Here is a 16,681-nt window from a genome sequence, read left to right as displayed (position 1 = left end):
TACTATTTTTTCCTCCTCTTTTTTTGGCTTATTTACAAATAAAAAAAGGTGTATTTCCACCATCACCGCCATCTTTTATTCCCCGTCATGCGACCTACTGTTGGCTTTCTCTTTCCTCGTTCAATAGTTCTTACATCTATTGCCATTTTTCAACAATTCAAATATAAATTAGCCATCTATGATGAAATAGAGTATTACAAAATTGCCAATTTGCTTAATCCATTTGTCTAATTTGACTTTGTTGTTTTAAATGCAAGCTCGTTACGTATAAAATAAAACGTTTCAATGAAATATCAAAATCAAACATTATTTCAAAAATAAATTTGAATAAAGTAATTTTGGATTTGTTTATTAGTATTTGTAATCCATAGTACGTATTTATTAATTTGTGTAAAGAAACTGTGCTCTTTTGTGCTATTTGTTTCATTTGTGTAATCCTCACACCATACCTAACCTAACTGATTTTCCCGCGTTTTATATATTGTTTATTTTATATTCTATACCTAACCACTGCTAACTACTGTATATGTAAAATTCCTAATACGCGAATTAATAAAATTTTTTACAATTAAATAGTAATTTTAATAGCATTAAAGAACATGAAAGTCTCAGTATTTACACTAGAATAAAGTTATATGTATTTAATAAGCAGAACATTTTACAATTTTCTACAAAAAAAAACTTACAATACAGTCTCAGACATTGAAATCATTTATGCCTAATGCCATTGTTAAAAATGCAATACTCTGATAGAGAATCAAGCTGTATAAATATAAAAAATATATTGTAATAATGTATTTATATGAGAAATAATGATCAAAAGCAACGGAAATAATTGTGTGGACTTACTTCATCATGCAAACAGATAATCTTGGGTTTCAAAGAAATCTTTCCTCTCCGCGTACATTCTCCATTCACACATCTGGTACATCGCGACTTCAAAATTTGTGGTTTTATTTTAATAATTACGTTAAAATACACTACACAACCGTTCATATATATATTTTGGTAAACTATAGATCGTAAGTGTAAACCTTGCAAGGTTAAAAATCAACGTTGCACGTTGACGTTTGAGGTTAGAATCGACAGGTAGCAGTAGTGGTAAAATTCAGAGAACGCATGCGCAATATACTGAATGTATGTTGCGCACCTAACTTCAATGTTCTGTTTGCCGCGTATTTCAAGTTTTGATATTCGACACAGAAAACATAATATATTGTAATGTACATATACTAAATAATTGAACGTATTCAAATTAAATAATTATACTATTATACAGAATTATACAAAAAGTACTCTTTTTCAATTTAAATTTGTTAATATTCTCTAAATTCTACTTGATTTTCAAAATTTAATCATTATTAAATAGTTCCAACTCGAATAGCGTAAACTTATATTTTATAAAATAATATAAACAATAGCAAAAGAATAGTAGCACATAATATTATTGTAATTAATATAAGTTATAAATTAATAGAAACGAATTTTTACTTTAACAAGAACATGTATGTTTTATCTACTCAACGTATTATCTATATTTAACAATTTTATCTCTATAAAATCTTGATAAGTTACATTTTATATGATATGACAATACACCAGTGCACTTAGGCACATAAGGAAACAATATTGTCCAATTATTGTACTCGCATATTAAACACTATACTATCAGAATTCTTAACGCTTAATGAAAACAATTGGAAAATAACGAAATCAAAAAAACAGAATTGCTCAATTCTTCCCAATAGTATGTAGCATTTGCGTTACGGAAGTATTTCTTCACACGACTAATTACTTACTAACAATTAAATCGTTTTTTGTGGGAGATTAAGCGCGTGCGCGTAACCTTAATTATATTGTACACACTACACACGCATTCTACATGTGCAAGTGTAATGTGATCGCGATAACGATATATACATATATACATTTACACATATGCATAGGTGAACACAGGCAAGAATATAACTTACCTATGCAGCTGTACCGGAGTAGATCTCGCGGGTAAATGCTGGTTATGCGAGACCGGTGGTTGTGTCTGACCCCTGCCAGGGGTCGACGTTACGCCGACCAGTGAGTGGCCATGGGGCCCGTGAGGATGACCGTGGGGGTGGGCGTGTGGGTGTGGAGGATGAGAGTGGGGGTGAGGATGATGATGGTGATGCAAATCTGCCCCCACTGGACCCACAGGGCCCACCGGACCCCCCACCCCCAGTCCGCTCACTACTTGGACTTGCTTGCTCACTGTCTCCATCACCCCTAGCGCATTGTGTACTAGAACAAGACCCATAAAAATTTATTAGGAGCATTGCTGTCGTTCTTCATCTTTTTTAAAATTCCTTTTTCTTCTTCAATTTTAATTAATTACAAATAGATTATTAAAGACATAATAATAGCTTTATACTCTTGTCTGACTATTGATTATTTACTTATTTTATTAATTCATATTCATATATATATAACGATTCTTAAGCACAAATTTATAATAATTTGTTTCATTCTTCTTTCTTCTACTTCTTCCCAGTTCCTTTATCTTTCTTCACCTTTCTGTTCGTTCTGTTTCCAGTGCATTTCAGTGAGTTTTATATAAACTGATATTTAATGAACTGTTTGAATTCGAATTTTGGAATTTCATCAAAGACGCGCAGTATTCATGATATCAACGATATATCGAATTTAACTTGTTAAATCAAAGATAAATAAAACAAAACCTTACACCTAAATCTTTATTTATCAAATGTTCTTTTCTCTTTGACAAATTTTTGTGACATTACGTTAAATGCAAGAATACTGAAAAATATTTCAATTCAATACTGAGTAATATTTTCAAGGTTCATCAAAGATTAAATTCAGGGGATATTTCATAATATGTTTTCTTTGTTCTTTAATTCGTGATGTGTCACTGATAAGATATATCGAGAATAGATAAAAGATTTATGATGGCAGCGTAGAAGACTCAGATCACCAATTTTATTCAAATATTTATAATAGTCAATTACACTTATATTATTTATATAAACAACAAATATATTCACATGACTAACTTCTATTTGAGGCATTCAAAATTAAATTAATTTCTATCATATCTATCTTGCATCCTAAAGAAAATATCAAAATATTGCATTTAAAAGGACCTCTAATTTATCTAATTTTGTTTTCAGATAAATTTTTAATATGACTGTATGATTGTTAATGTAGCTGAGTAAAACTTTTCGCAATTTCCTTTTTCTACATTTTTCTAATAAATTTAAAAAATAATTCATTATTACATTAACTTCATAAAGCCTTTCATTTATAAAAATGAAAACAATACATGTACTTAATTGATTTTGTTGAGGGTGAATTATATGTAAAATGAAATAATTAGGATGATTAATTACGATTTCTTCCATGGTAATTATTAATTAAAAATATTTATTATGAAATAGTAATTAATATGAAATAATAATGATTTCGTTCATTTCTTCTTATTATTACTTTCATAATTAATATTACGTTTCTTCATTATATGTAACATATACCTTTAAATTAATAACATTTTCGTTCAGACGTAAATTATTCCCTTTGAGAATCACTGCAAAATACTCTGAAATATTCTTCTTATTTTTCTTATTTATTTATTTTTTTTTCTTCTTTACTGTTTTTTCTTTACTTTAAATATGTTCTATGAAATCATTCGACAAAAAATTCATGTACATATGTATTACACAAGAATCACTACATCATATATAGAAAAAAACTTGTCTTCAACACAACAAAAATTTTGCGAAATTTAATTCTAAAGTGTATGTATGTGAAATATGTTAAGTCCAAATAGTTGTAATAAAGTTCTATAAATATTTGATAGATTGATATCAACAGGAATATAGTTGTAATTCGTACAATTTTATGTGAAATAAATGAAAATCGATAACAGCGCATGATCGTGGTTCGTTATTTGTAAAAAGAAGGAAAAAGTTCGCAAGGACGTCAATGGCTGGCATCATCAAAGTAACGGTACTGTAATGATTCTCAAAGAGAACCGAAAGCTGTACATAGAAACGGCTGGAAAAAGTCATCAGCTAATAATTGAAAAAATGTCAATATCATTTTCATTAGTCTTTTTACTAAAAATATTACTAATGAAAATTATAAAAATTATAATTTCACTATAGAGATACTAATAATTTAAGCGACACATACTAATACCCAATATCCAAAAAATGTTGAATGTATAAGAATTTTCAAAGTTTAGTGTCTCCATCAATATTGAAAATTGACAAAGGAATTGTACAACAAAAAGAACAAAAAAATTGATAAGAACATAAGTTTGGAAAAGTCGTCAATTTTTATGTCAAAGAAACAATGAAGATAAATATATTTCACGAGATATATATCTTTTCTTTACGTTCTGCAAATGAAACTGAAGATTTTTTTTTTCACCAATTTTTTAATTTTTAAGTCACTACAACTTTTAATAGTCCAAATAATCTGTTTGACGTTCGAATATAAATTCAATTTGGTTACATTTGTTAATATCTAAACACTTGTCAAAGTAATTATAGTTTCTTTCTTGTTCTTTGATCTTGCATGAATTTATAACACTTTTATTTAGCCTACCTTTATTTAGATAACTATTAATAAATGTGACATATATACACTCGTTATGTAGGAAACTATCATAATATACCTAATCAATTTTGCAATAAAATATATATATATATATATAATGAAATATAAGAGATTTTAAAATGTAAAAATAAATTTTATATTCATATAATTTACAATAAAATTTTTTTTTAAGTTAATAATCTTTTCAAGATATTAAATTAGAAGAATTTTATTATTCTAGAATAGAAATTTCCTAATTATTTTCATCACATAGATCTTTAACAAAGATTATGAAATACCATTTTGTCATATATATATATATAGTAATATTTAGTTCGGTCATATTCAGTAATTTTTTTTTTTTATCAGTTTCATAACCAATTATCTATTATTTATTAAGTGTCAAGTATATCGTGGAAGTGTAAGAAACGAATAATCATTCTGAATAGTCATTAGTCGAAAAAATGGATTGTCATGTTATATACAATTTGCAAAACTGATCTAATCAATATATTTTGTTTAAACATCAAAGTGCAAAGAGAATTTATTATAATGCAATTTTGTAAAGTCAAAAATTAAGGGAATTACATATTTGATTTGGGTACGTATAGATTGGTACATCATTCCTACTGCTTCTTCACAATAATAACCGTGTTCATAATTTCATGAGCATTATGAAGTACGTGCTTCTAGCATAGAATACATGCTGCATAATAAGATCATCAACGTGGGTCATCAGTAATCTACGCAGCATTAACGAGAAGACATAAAATCAACACGATGTGTAACGCGTTCAAATGCTCAAATTTAGAAAATATCCGACGCTTTCGCTTCCTTTGCAATACGCTTCCTTCCTGCGTATCTTCGGCTTTTAACCTTCGTCAATTTATCAGTAATTGAAAATAACTTCCCTAATATCATATAAAAAAATATATATATAATGCGAAATACAATATGATATGATCAAAATAATGATTATCAAAAGTGATAATCTTTGTTTCGAAATATTTCACTCTATCGAAAAGTAGAAACGATGTTATTGACAATATTATTTTAAATATGGCGACTTTCTTTCGAAGCATATGTAAATTGTTTATACAAATACAACTAACAGTAGTTAACAATCTTATTAAAAGCTGATGCTTCGATTTTCAATTGCAAAAGCTGAAAAATATTCGCCCTTCAAAAGGAAAGTTGGAAATATGGAGGAAAAAAAAAAAAAATAAGAAAGACATTACAAAAACAGAGGAAAAGGATTTTTTTTACGCGGCGGAAAGGTACAAGACTACTGGTAACGGAAAAACAACTTACCGGTAATGACGTCAGCTATGGAAGGTAAGCCGGATCTCGAATTTCCCCCACGAGTAGTCGATCCGTGCGAGAATAATTCACCGCTTCAGTCTCGAGTGAAAATCACGTACATGTGCGCGCGTAATCACGCACACATGCGTACGCGTGCACATATGTAAGTATACCAACCGATCTATTTATAAATTCTATATCGACTTTTTAAAAACTTTTGCGAAACACGCTACTCCACATTATACTGTACGTTGCGCGAACTTTTTGTTTCTCTTCTCTCACTAAGCTATTTCCTTTGTAGATCCTTTCTTTTTCTTTATCATTGCCCTCTCGTTTCCACTGCTACTCACACTGTCTTCTCTTCATCTCTTCGTTGTTGGTTCTTTTTCTGTTTTGTTGTTTTCTTTTTTTCTTCTTTTCTTTCGTTTCTTTCTTTTTTTCTTTTTTCTGTTTTCGTTTCTCTCTCTTCCTCTTCCTGCTAGCTTACGTACACTTTCATGCGTTCCACAACACTCGGTTTCGTACACAACTTGACGAATTTTTCAAACTTCTTTCTTACGCTGTTGCTCCAGCGACGATTTCTGTAGATAACAATTGGAGAAGTATCAAATTAGTTGTCTGCTGTTTAAATCTTCCCGCCGAGCTGAATACATATATGAAAGGACATGCGCGCGCATCGATACACACGATTGCGATTTTTGTGCCGAATTTTTAGTTATCTACAGTCCTACGAGATTGAAGCAGAGAACGTCGACTGTCAGGATTATGAAAAATTTGAAAATATAAAAATTTTTTGATAAAATTGTATTATTACTAAGATTTTTCGAGTTTATATTACATTTTCTCTCAGCTTGATAAATTTTGTAATAATAAACAAGTGAGAAGCTGCAGAAGCTAAGATTAATTGCAACTGCAAAATTGGAATACGTAAGTTTTAACATACATTCTTACTAAAACTTTTTCAAAAGATCTTTCATATTTTTCAATATACATTTTTTTCTAAATATGCCAGAAATATTTAAAAAAAAAAAACCTCACAATCGCTATTCACATATTAAAACATGCAATGATTTTTTTTTTCTACGATTCGTACACGATACACGTATCGAAGGAACAGATCGCGTGATTTAATACCCGCACGGCCATCGATAAAGTCTCTTCAAACCTAGGAACCAACTTTTCTCATTTACTTTCTTTTTGAATTTTGTACGAAGTATGGTAAGAAAGTTTCATCTCCATTTCGAATAGTGAAAGATTGAAATCAATGCAAGATAGAAAAGAGTCAGTATGACTTCGACAATTTGATGATTCTCGTTGACGTTAACTCGATGTTTTATTCAACTAAATATGAATTAATCGTTACAGATTTGAAAATATTCAGTTTCCTTCGACTTTTCTTTTCTTCAAAATTATCTCCTAACATTCAAAAAATTATAATACAATTACATTTAGAACATGAATAATAGAATCGTGAGGCAAGGGGCCTAAAAAGATCCAGCGACAGCCATGCGAATGTTAAACACCGATTGTGTCAATACATGTATTTAGGAAAGTATACCTTCATTATTGTGAGGGAACGCGACGCGGCTTCTATACGACGAATTCTCATTTGCATTATCCTTCCAACGTTTTAATTGCATGTGTCGCCATTATGCGATTTACATATTTAACGAATGTTACTCGGTCGAAAAATAAAAAAAAGGCAAGACTTTTCGATAATCGACACAAAGAGAATATATATATATATAAAATAAACGAGTGAGAGTCGAGTCAAAGAGTTCCGAGAAGAGAGAGAGAAAGAGAGAGAGAGAGAGAGAGAAAAGAAGAAGAATTAGAAGAGAGTGGAGAAGAAGAGGAAGAAGAAGAAACGAGGTGGAACAAAACGAAATAGGAAAAAGAGGGAAGGGATGAGAAAAAGGTGATCGTGAGATGCCGCGTTGCCGTCGCTGTGAACGCCAATTTTGTCTTCTTTTAACCGACTGACCCTATCACCGATTAGGCGGAGCACGTTGCACTCCACTTGTTCTCACAACTTCCGGTTCAGCTGTTCGCACAAAAGTCCGCATATCTTTCAGTGCCCCGCTCTCCACGAGAGTCTTGGTGGCTTCTATCTCTCTATTTCCCGCTTTCTCTTTCTCTGCTAGCACTCACAAATCAGTGCGAGCACACCTCGCTGAAACGCAACGGCTCAACAATCTCATCATCACTGTTGCCACGTGGCTCACACTCAACAACCTCCACACTGTATCCCACTCGCAATTTATCGTCGAAACCACTGAAATAATCATTGTCATATCCGTTTTTCTTACTGTTACCAGTGTCATTTGTATTTCTTCCGGGATTCTCGTTGCTACTGCTGCCACCGCTACAGCTGCTGCTGCTACACCACTCGTTATCACTCCCGCAATAAAACAAATTTATCGTCAAACTCGCTTTCATCATGCAGTTCTTCTATCCTGTGTTACCAACGTGCTAACTATCCTGGCGTTTATTTTTATTTTGACTTTGCACCGTCGAGCCGATGTTCCTTCGCTTTGCAACACCCCTGCACAGTGCGTGTACGATGCACGCACCGTGCACGCTTCCGGCACACGTGACCCAACGCGCTCCCAGAAGAAAGAAATCGGATAACTTTCAAGATGGTAGAACAAGAAATATCACACAGTTCAGCGCGACTGACTAACTGACGACGACGACTGATTGCATGAATCGATGCTCCGGAATCGATGCTCTCTTCTTCTGAAAGTTCATGCCACTCAATTATTATTTCTCTTTTATTTCCTTCGTTTCGTTTCCATTAGTTTTTTTTTTTTTATTTTGGGGTGCAGATCTTCCTACGCTTTTCGAATCGGTAATTTCTTTGTCTCTTTCTCTTTCTCTCTCTCTCTCTCTTTCTCTCTCTTGTCAATGTTCAACCATGACTTTGAAACTGGTGCACGAGTTACTTGACGTATAGGGATATTTCATTTTTGGACATCATTTCGTTCTTGTAGTGGTGATAATGGCAGCAGCGGCAATGGCCCCGGCAGTGTTCCTGTAAGTAAAACGTAATTCATTGACTTTTCTTTCCCTTTTTTTTTTCTCTTTGTTACAAAGAATACATTATTTCATTGATCACGAATATTTACGATATTTTGAAGTAAAATTTCCTAATGACACATTTTCACACGCTGGCACACCTTGCTGACTCTAACATTTATGAAAGTTTCTGCTAAAAGTTAGATTTTGAATTGTCGGGCTCTTATCTCTAATCGTAAAAGATGAAGCTTCAAACCAGAGAAAAAGAAGATTTATTCTCATAATCGCGAATACATCCCCGACATAGCCGTTTTTTAGAAAATCAGAAAGTACGAGTTGCTTAAATTTTAATAATTCTAACGTTCGTCTTCAAACAACTAATAATTAAAAATTAATATTTACTAATTTAGTTAATTCATCAAACCAAATTCCTTTATGTAGCCATCGATATTTTATTAAATAAATAATACTTAGGCAGTTAACTGCAGTATAAAATAAATGTGTCATTTCAGAATAATAATTAATGTGTGTATATCGAATTTTCTTCGCACGGATTAAAAACATGTTATTGTGAATGTAGTAGAAATAATCGACTTTCATAGTACACATAACTTTCCCAACGTATGAATTATATATAAAAATTTCATCAGCTGTACAGAAAAATATTCATACTAGAAGATAATTCTCTCATTGATACAGTAAATTTCATTTATTATATTAGATAATATCAATTTGTTTTGAATGTGTTCAAGCTTCCTATAGATCCAATGTAAGAATAGAGGTCTTTTACCTTGCAACGCAAGGATATAACTGTTTCATAAAGTATTGATAGCGCGTTTATAAGTCTTGACTTATGAAAGATTGCGAAAGGACAACGTTTGGCCAAAAAGATGGATGAACAGACTCGTACATAAATACGCGCCATCACTGCACTTTCGTAACGTGGTATATAATGATGAAAATCTCGCGGATAAACGAGAAACATAATAAAAATATTCCTAAACTCAATTTTTCAAAACGCCTGTATTTTATACGAACTTAGAAAAAGGAATGATCGCATCCGACCCCGAAAATGTTACGCAACTTTAACAAACCACTCTATATACAACTAATCTATAGGCAAATGTTAAAACCAGCTTATACTTTCGAACTCTGATAATAAATTCGTTAACTATGGTAATAAATTTGATGATAAATTTATCATGAGCAGAAATTATATATAGCGTATTCCACTCCTTTTCTTCTGCCAGACTATCGGTGTATAAATAAGAAAAAGATGGTATAGAAAGTTTGTAAGAAAAATACTATTGCTATAGCAATGATTACATACTATAGCTGTAAAAGGTAAAAATGTAATCAACATAGATATTAATATCTCGCTTCAAACAGTTTCTATCGACGGAATACTTAATGAATAAGTAAAAAAAAAAAAAAAAAAAAAAAAAACAATTGAATCTATTAACCTTCGTGAACTTGCTTTATTTCAATGTTTCTCTTCTATCACGTATGTTAAAGCATTGTTTTCTTCGTATTTCCTACGCCTGTTTTCAGTAAATTTTTCGTAGTGTCAAGTAACCGATGTTTACGTAACATTCCTCTCTTCCCAATGCTCATAGAGTATAGAACCTAACCGATTTTCGCTGGAAAAAGCTGGTACGCTTCGTGCCGGGCACGGCAGATCTGGTGACAAATAAAAAGTCACCAGAAATAACCCGACGTTAAAACATCGTTTTTTTTTTTTTTTTTTTCTCGTTAGTATTAAAACTAATAATAACCAATACAGCAACGTGTAAAGCGCACAAGAATTCATTCTATTCCCGCGCGCGCGCTGAATACATTCCATCCGAATTATTATTATCTTGCTAAACCTAGAACGGTCGATAGCTCCGCAGTCGTTGTGACTCAAAGTCGAGCCGAGTCGAACCGAGAAGAGTCGAATCAAACCGAACTAGAAGACTGTACTTTTGTAGCGCGTCAACGCGTAAAAAGGGCGAGTGCGAAGTGATAGATCATACCAACGAAAAGAACTGCATTTTGCTTCTGTGAGACTCTTGCTCGTCCCGATGCGTCTTTCTCTAATTACGTCGGCCATCATACTGGAAGATATCCCGCCGAATCATCTTTTTTCAAAATCAGAGGAATACGAAAGTGCAGACGAAACTTCTATAAAATGAAATTTTTAACTTTACGTTAAACATGAAATCAGAATGACATGCAAGTCGCACGATGAAAAAGTTATATCAATAGAAATCGTGAAAATTGCGCGATCAAAGTACAGATTTGTATGTTTGTTCAAAAATTTGTCAGATTTACTTTTAGGAATGCCTAATTTCGCTGTTTGAATGTTATTTTAAACGCTACATAGGTAGATAATATTTTGTTACTTTTACTTTTTCGTAGCGACCTATAGATTATCTCGTCACTTTTCAATTACGTTTGCAACGAGAATACGGCTGAAACGTGCATTTGAAAATCAGTCATTGTGTTTGTCAAGGCAAGAGAATTTGACTAGAATTTTCCTTTAACAGATTTTTCAACGTCTACAAGACAATATGCAATGCACAGACAAACAATCGCACATTTTGCACATATTGCGCAAATTCATTTCAAAATCTATCCGTTTATTTGTATTTTTGTATGCATATAAATAATTTCTATGTATTCTAATAAAAATAAATTCTATATATAAGTGTTCAGTGTTATTTATACAATACAGAAAAAAGTCACAAGCACCATTAAAAGATGTAATCCTAAAAACTGTACAGTTCAATATGGTACATTAAGATAAATCATACTTTATATACAATTTAAATGACATACATTTGCAATAATATACATTTTAAATGAAATATACATTGTAAAACTTTCTGCGTACAAGATGAATCATGAAAATAATACAAATGCATGAACTCCGATATAAATATTTTTTGCTTCTTTTCGAATGCTAAAAGTAAAATAAAAACGACAATTTTCCTTATGCATCTTGATTTTCTGATTTATCATGATTCATTGATATGTTTTATGTAACAAAGAGAGAGTCATAGTACACTCCTCACGTGTAGACGAGAAAAATATGATTCATATTTTTAAACTAGTAAATGAATTTTTCAAGTTCTCAGTAACCTTCGTATTTAAATTTAGATTGTCGTTCTAGCTTTTTTTTTAATATATTACATTTAAAATACAGTTAATTAGATATAATAAATTTTAACTTTTGTGACTAAATGTAAATATAAAGCAGCGTAATATTTTTTTTCGCGAATTTTAAAAAATTACGATATACATGTAATTAAACATTTGTATTTTAGATTTTTGACAAATTGAACGAAATGTACCAACAAAATGTTATTGAATATACTTCAGGGATGAATATTTATAACATTCCATAAATTCGATTCGAAGCAGGATAAGTAGCGACGATGCATTATTTTTTTCACAATATTTTAAATATTATGTTTCTTTTAATATTCTGTGAAAAATTGAAACTAGACAACTTTGAAATAATACAAAACCTGGAAAAACATAAGCGAATGACTCACAAATATTATCACAGATATGAAAAAATAGTTGACAATTTTTTTACGAGGGCAATAAGAAACTTTAAATTTACGCAATTTGTTTTCAATTTTCGTAAAAAATACAAATTTTACGTATTTCAGATTTACGTATTTGTAATAGATATTATTACACACATTACTATCATACAGTAGTGATAGAAGAAAACGATCAAGGCGAAATGTAAATATGAAACAAATATTTTAAATATGTAATAAATATGTAATTAAAGTAAAAAGAATGACCGCGTAATAATTGAGGTGAAAACAAAAGTAATTTCAAAGTAATTGTTTTATCTGACTTGATCGAATAAGAATTATCCATTATTGGTCAAATGCAAAAGTAAAACCGTAACGTGTGAATGATAAAATGTGCCAACGCAGAAGTGCAAGAAATTCAAGTTAAAATCATATACCATACGATTTAATATAATATAAGCAAAAAATCGCGTGTTGCACCAGCAATAAATAACGAAAAACCGAAAGAGAATCCTACTCTACTCCATCTTTGTGTTTGAGAATCGTAAAAAATAAATATAATAGAATTATATCTTGAGCGAAATTGAAATTAAATTAAAGCCACGATCCAAAAATTCGCAGAGATTGAAGTATTCCGTTTAGAAAATCGTAAAAATCATAATAGTTTGATAATCGAATTTTCGAAAAATTGAAATCAAACAGTCGCTACAGACAAAAAAAAAAACACGATCGTGCTTTCAATCTTTCTAGTCACTTAAAAAAAAAAAAAAAAATTCCAAAAGAGATGATTTATATAACCAGAATCGTAAGATTAAAATCCGAAGAAATTCGACGCTTAGTACTTTAAATTTCTGCGAGATCTTTCGTAATGAGCATTAATTAATCTTATTCATAAAACGTCAGACAATTTTTCCCGACGGAAAAAAAAAACAACTTGTAGGAAATTCTACTGCATATTCCACTATGTATTCGAAACTTCAAAAGTGCAAAATTTTTATAATTCCGTTGTTACCGAATCCAATGTGAAAGAATAACGCAAAGCGAAAGAAATGCGAGAAAAAAAGGAAGAAATCCGAGAAAATGGAATTAATTGTTAACAAGAGTGTAATGTAAACAACACGCTTATTGCACAGCGAGTACTTGGAAAATTCAAGGCGAGTATTTATTGAAATATCAATACCGCAGCATCGAGCCGTTTTAACCGATCAAAGTACTTTGCAGATAACTGATAAAGGTACTCGATTCTCGCATGGCTCACTTATATAACAGTAGGCGTGTACTCGAAATTAGATAGACGTTCTCAGGCGTGATTTTTCACACAATTTGCGAATGACCGTTGAAAATTCCTTGGAGCACCGTCAGCAAACGAATCCGACCAATTTCAATGTTCGGATCGGATTGAGAGAAATCGACGTTTCCACGTCCAGCGGAAAGTCTTCAACTTGAATCTGTTTAAAAATAGAGGCAAGCCTAAATGTCACTAACATTCAACAAAAGGAGTGTAGCAGGAGCGTAGCAAAGCGAAGAATCGTTCGAGATAGTCCCTACGTATATTTTCCTAACACCTGTGCACGCAACGATGAAAACGCAGGGAAACGTAGCCGCCCGTCCGAGCATTTAGAAACGCTCCTTTAAATCAAAAGTGCGTGTAATTCGAATCGAAAAGGATTCATTCGCACCGTTCGATTCGAGCATCGTGATTCACACAGTACGATTTCGAAGCGTAATATTGGTCGTTCGCGAGGGAAGATACGAGCTAAGGAAAACAAAGATTGATATAATATAAAAGAACGGCGACACGTCACCATTGGTTCAACAGTTGCGATCGTGAGAGATCGCCCGTTCCCCAGGCAATGAACGTTTTCACGGCATGGTCTATGAGAATCGTCAGAAAGGAAGGGGTGGATCGTAATACAATTCCGTCTGCTACTCACGAATACCGACAACATATTTTTTTTCTCTTTTTTTATATTTTCGTGTTTTGGACATGTAACAATTATGTAACATACGTACGATTTTGCTTCGTTAATTAATCACACGCTGCACGTTGTTATCTCTTCAAGTTCACACGAAAAGTGGTCGGAATAAGATATCTGCCTATTATTAGATTCGCTATTTCAGGATCTTGAATACTCTCCAGCACTCTCACCACTGCTCCGGGGACACCATTATAAAACCGTCGATTCTCCGTGCACCGATGGAAAAAGAACTTCGCGAGGAAACACTCGCGTTGCGAAACATATCGTGTATCGCCAAGAGCGCGCAGAAGTCCGTCGAGACGACACCTTTAAAGAAAGAAAGAAAGGAGATAAAAAAAATCGTCGCCGTAAACGAAAAGGGACACACGAACACGCGAATTTAAATACGCAAGTAATAGCCAGGAAATAGCTGAGGCAACACACTCGGTCGATAACTTGGAAACACCATGGAGCACCACATAAATACGTTGTTCTTGATAATCTCAGGGCACAGAGATTTGAAATACGCGTGAACGATGAACAGGACACATTCGAGGAATCGCGAGAGAAGAAACACGAAGAGAGGACGAACGTGTGTAACTGTGCCCGCAGGGCCGAGGAACAAGTGAGGACAAATAAAACTATCACGACACGGATAAAACGAATCGATGAGAACGACCGATTAGAACGCACTTCAAACGTTGCTGATGAATATTACGATCGTAGTAATGTACACGGGCCACCAGCACACATTGCACACGGAATCGTTCTCAGCTACAATCAGCTATCAGAATGCATAGATTTCACTGTTGTACACTTCGTAATATACCACTGATATAACCATTTGGGCTTGGAAACAGGTGTAGGCATGTATTCGGTGTCTCTCTCTTTTTCTCTATTTATCCCCTTGTTTATCCTTACACGAAAAATAAACAGAATATATATGTGAAAAGAGGCATTGATAAAAGGAAGATGAATGAAGGATTAGAATGTACTTTGCAATACAAATGATTAGTATAGAATTCGTGATTTACATAGGAGTAATAATTCGTAATATGTATGAGAGCTATTATTTCAAATCGGGAGAGGTTAGAACTAGATAATTTTTTGAAAAGATCTTTTGTTAAAGCTTTCAGCAAGAGTTACACGTATACACGACGGTGTTTCCGACGCGTGGACGATTCACTCGGAGTATCGCGGTTCGAGATGAGAAGCCAGTGTCCTATCCCAAGAAACGAACAGTTTTCTCTTCGCAAACGTGAAGAGAAAAGAGGAAAAAAAATGGGGAATAATAATGAAGGAAGAATGTAGCGCATGAATAGAAATCAAAATAAATACGTGTATATAAATTCGAGCATATACGTAATGTAAAAAAAAACAAGGATAAATTATACGTATTTACGCATACTGTTGGAAGAAAGGAAGATAAAAGAAAAGGATCACGTAGACGTGTATGTATAAGGACGCGCGCGCACACAGGCGTTCGTATATACGTGTGTACGTATGGATATGTGTGTATGTGGATGTACGCGCGTACGTGCACGAAAGAAAGAAAGAAAGGAGGAAAGAAAGAAAAAAGAAAAGAACCTGAGCGACTACGTTTAGACAATATTTCCCTCAGCACCAACATTTCTTTTCATCGATCACTGGTTGTTTTAAGAGTTTCGGTACGCTCCTTCGCGGAGCGTTCAACACGACCGGAGAGAACGTATCGGTTAGTTTCACCACACACATTTCTACTCCTCTTACCCGAAACTAGTCCGTGCGTGTAACTCCAGTTGCGACGGCCTATGGTGATTGGAACGAAAAAAAGAAACGGTACACTCGCGTTTTACATTCACGACCCGAACGATAAGGGTAAGTCGAAAATCGTACGGTCAGTCCAACGTTTTCAGGGCCGCCAGGTTAACGTCACGAAATCCACCGACACAACCATAGATCCCAAACGGTGGACGGACGGACGTAAGGACGGACGGCTGGCTGGCAGCAGGCAAGGCGGAATCACAGAGAGGCCCGGGGGGGAGGGGTAGTTGAATGCGGCGGGGTGAGGGTAGAGTTTCTGGGCGAGGGGCAGGTGGGGTCGCAAGGGGACGGGGACGCTGCGCGGCACAGTGGGGAGAAAACGAACGAGAACGAGCGAGCAACCGAACCGACCGACGACGTAGCGTCGCGGGGGACGGAGCTCTACGCTAGCTCAGGACCGTTTTATTCTGGCCCTTTCAGCGCCCCGAACAGCTCCTCGCGTCCAATGAAGACGTTTTTCCTCTTTTCCTCGCTATT

The 16,681-nt window shown here is 33.6% G+C and overlaps 1 protein-coding gene across 16 annotated transcripts in view; it reads right to left on the bottom strand.

The window, feature by feature from the left end:
* Window positions 1-16,392, bottom strand: part of LOC122534242 (protein split ends-like) — a 63,198-nt gene extending 46,806 nt beyond the window's left edge. For 2 of the 16 annotated variants that reach the window (XM_043664684.1, XM_043664697.1), the window contains exons 1-4: window positions 16,151-16,389; window positions 7,877-8,926; window positions 5,902-6,473; window positions 1,974-2,274 (exon numbers count right to left, since the gene is read on the bottom strand). In XM_043664684.1, coding sequence (XP_043520619.1) covers window positions 1,974-2,254 — 281 coding nt within the window. In that variant the 5' untranslated portion in view covers window positions 2,255-2,274; window positions 5,902-6,473; window positions 7,877-8,926; window positions 16,151-16,389. The other 14 variants (XM_043664685.1, XR_006307852.1, XM_043664686.1 and 11 more) reach the window with 14 other exon arrangements.
* Between the last annotated feature and the right edge of the window lie 289 nt (window positions 16,393-16,681).

This window comes from Frieseomelitta varia, unplaced genomic scaffold (assembly GCF_011392965.1).
Source record: "Frieseomelitta varia isolate USP_RPSP 00005682 unplaced genomic scaffold, Fvar_1.2 scaffold_580, whole genome shotgun sequence".
In the NCBI taxonomy this organism is placed as follows: Eukaryota; Metazoa; Arthropoda; class Insecta; order Hymenoptera; family Apidae; genus Frieseomelitta; species Frieseomelitta varia.
This window is presented reverse-complemented; position numbering and strand designations above follow the sequence as displayed.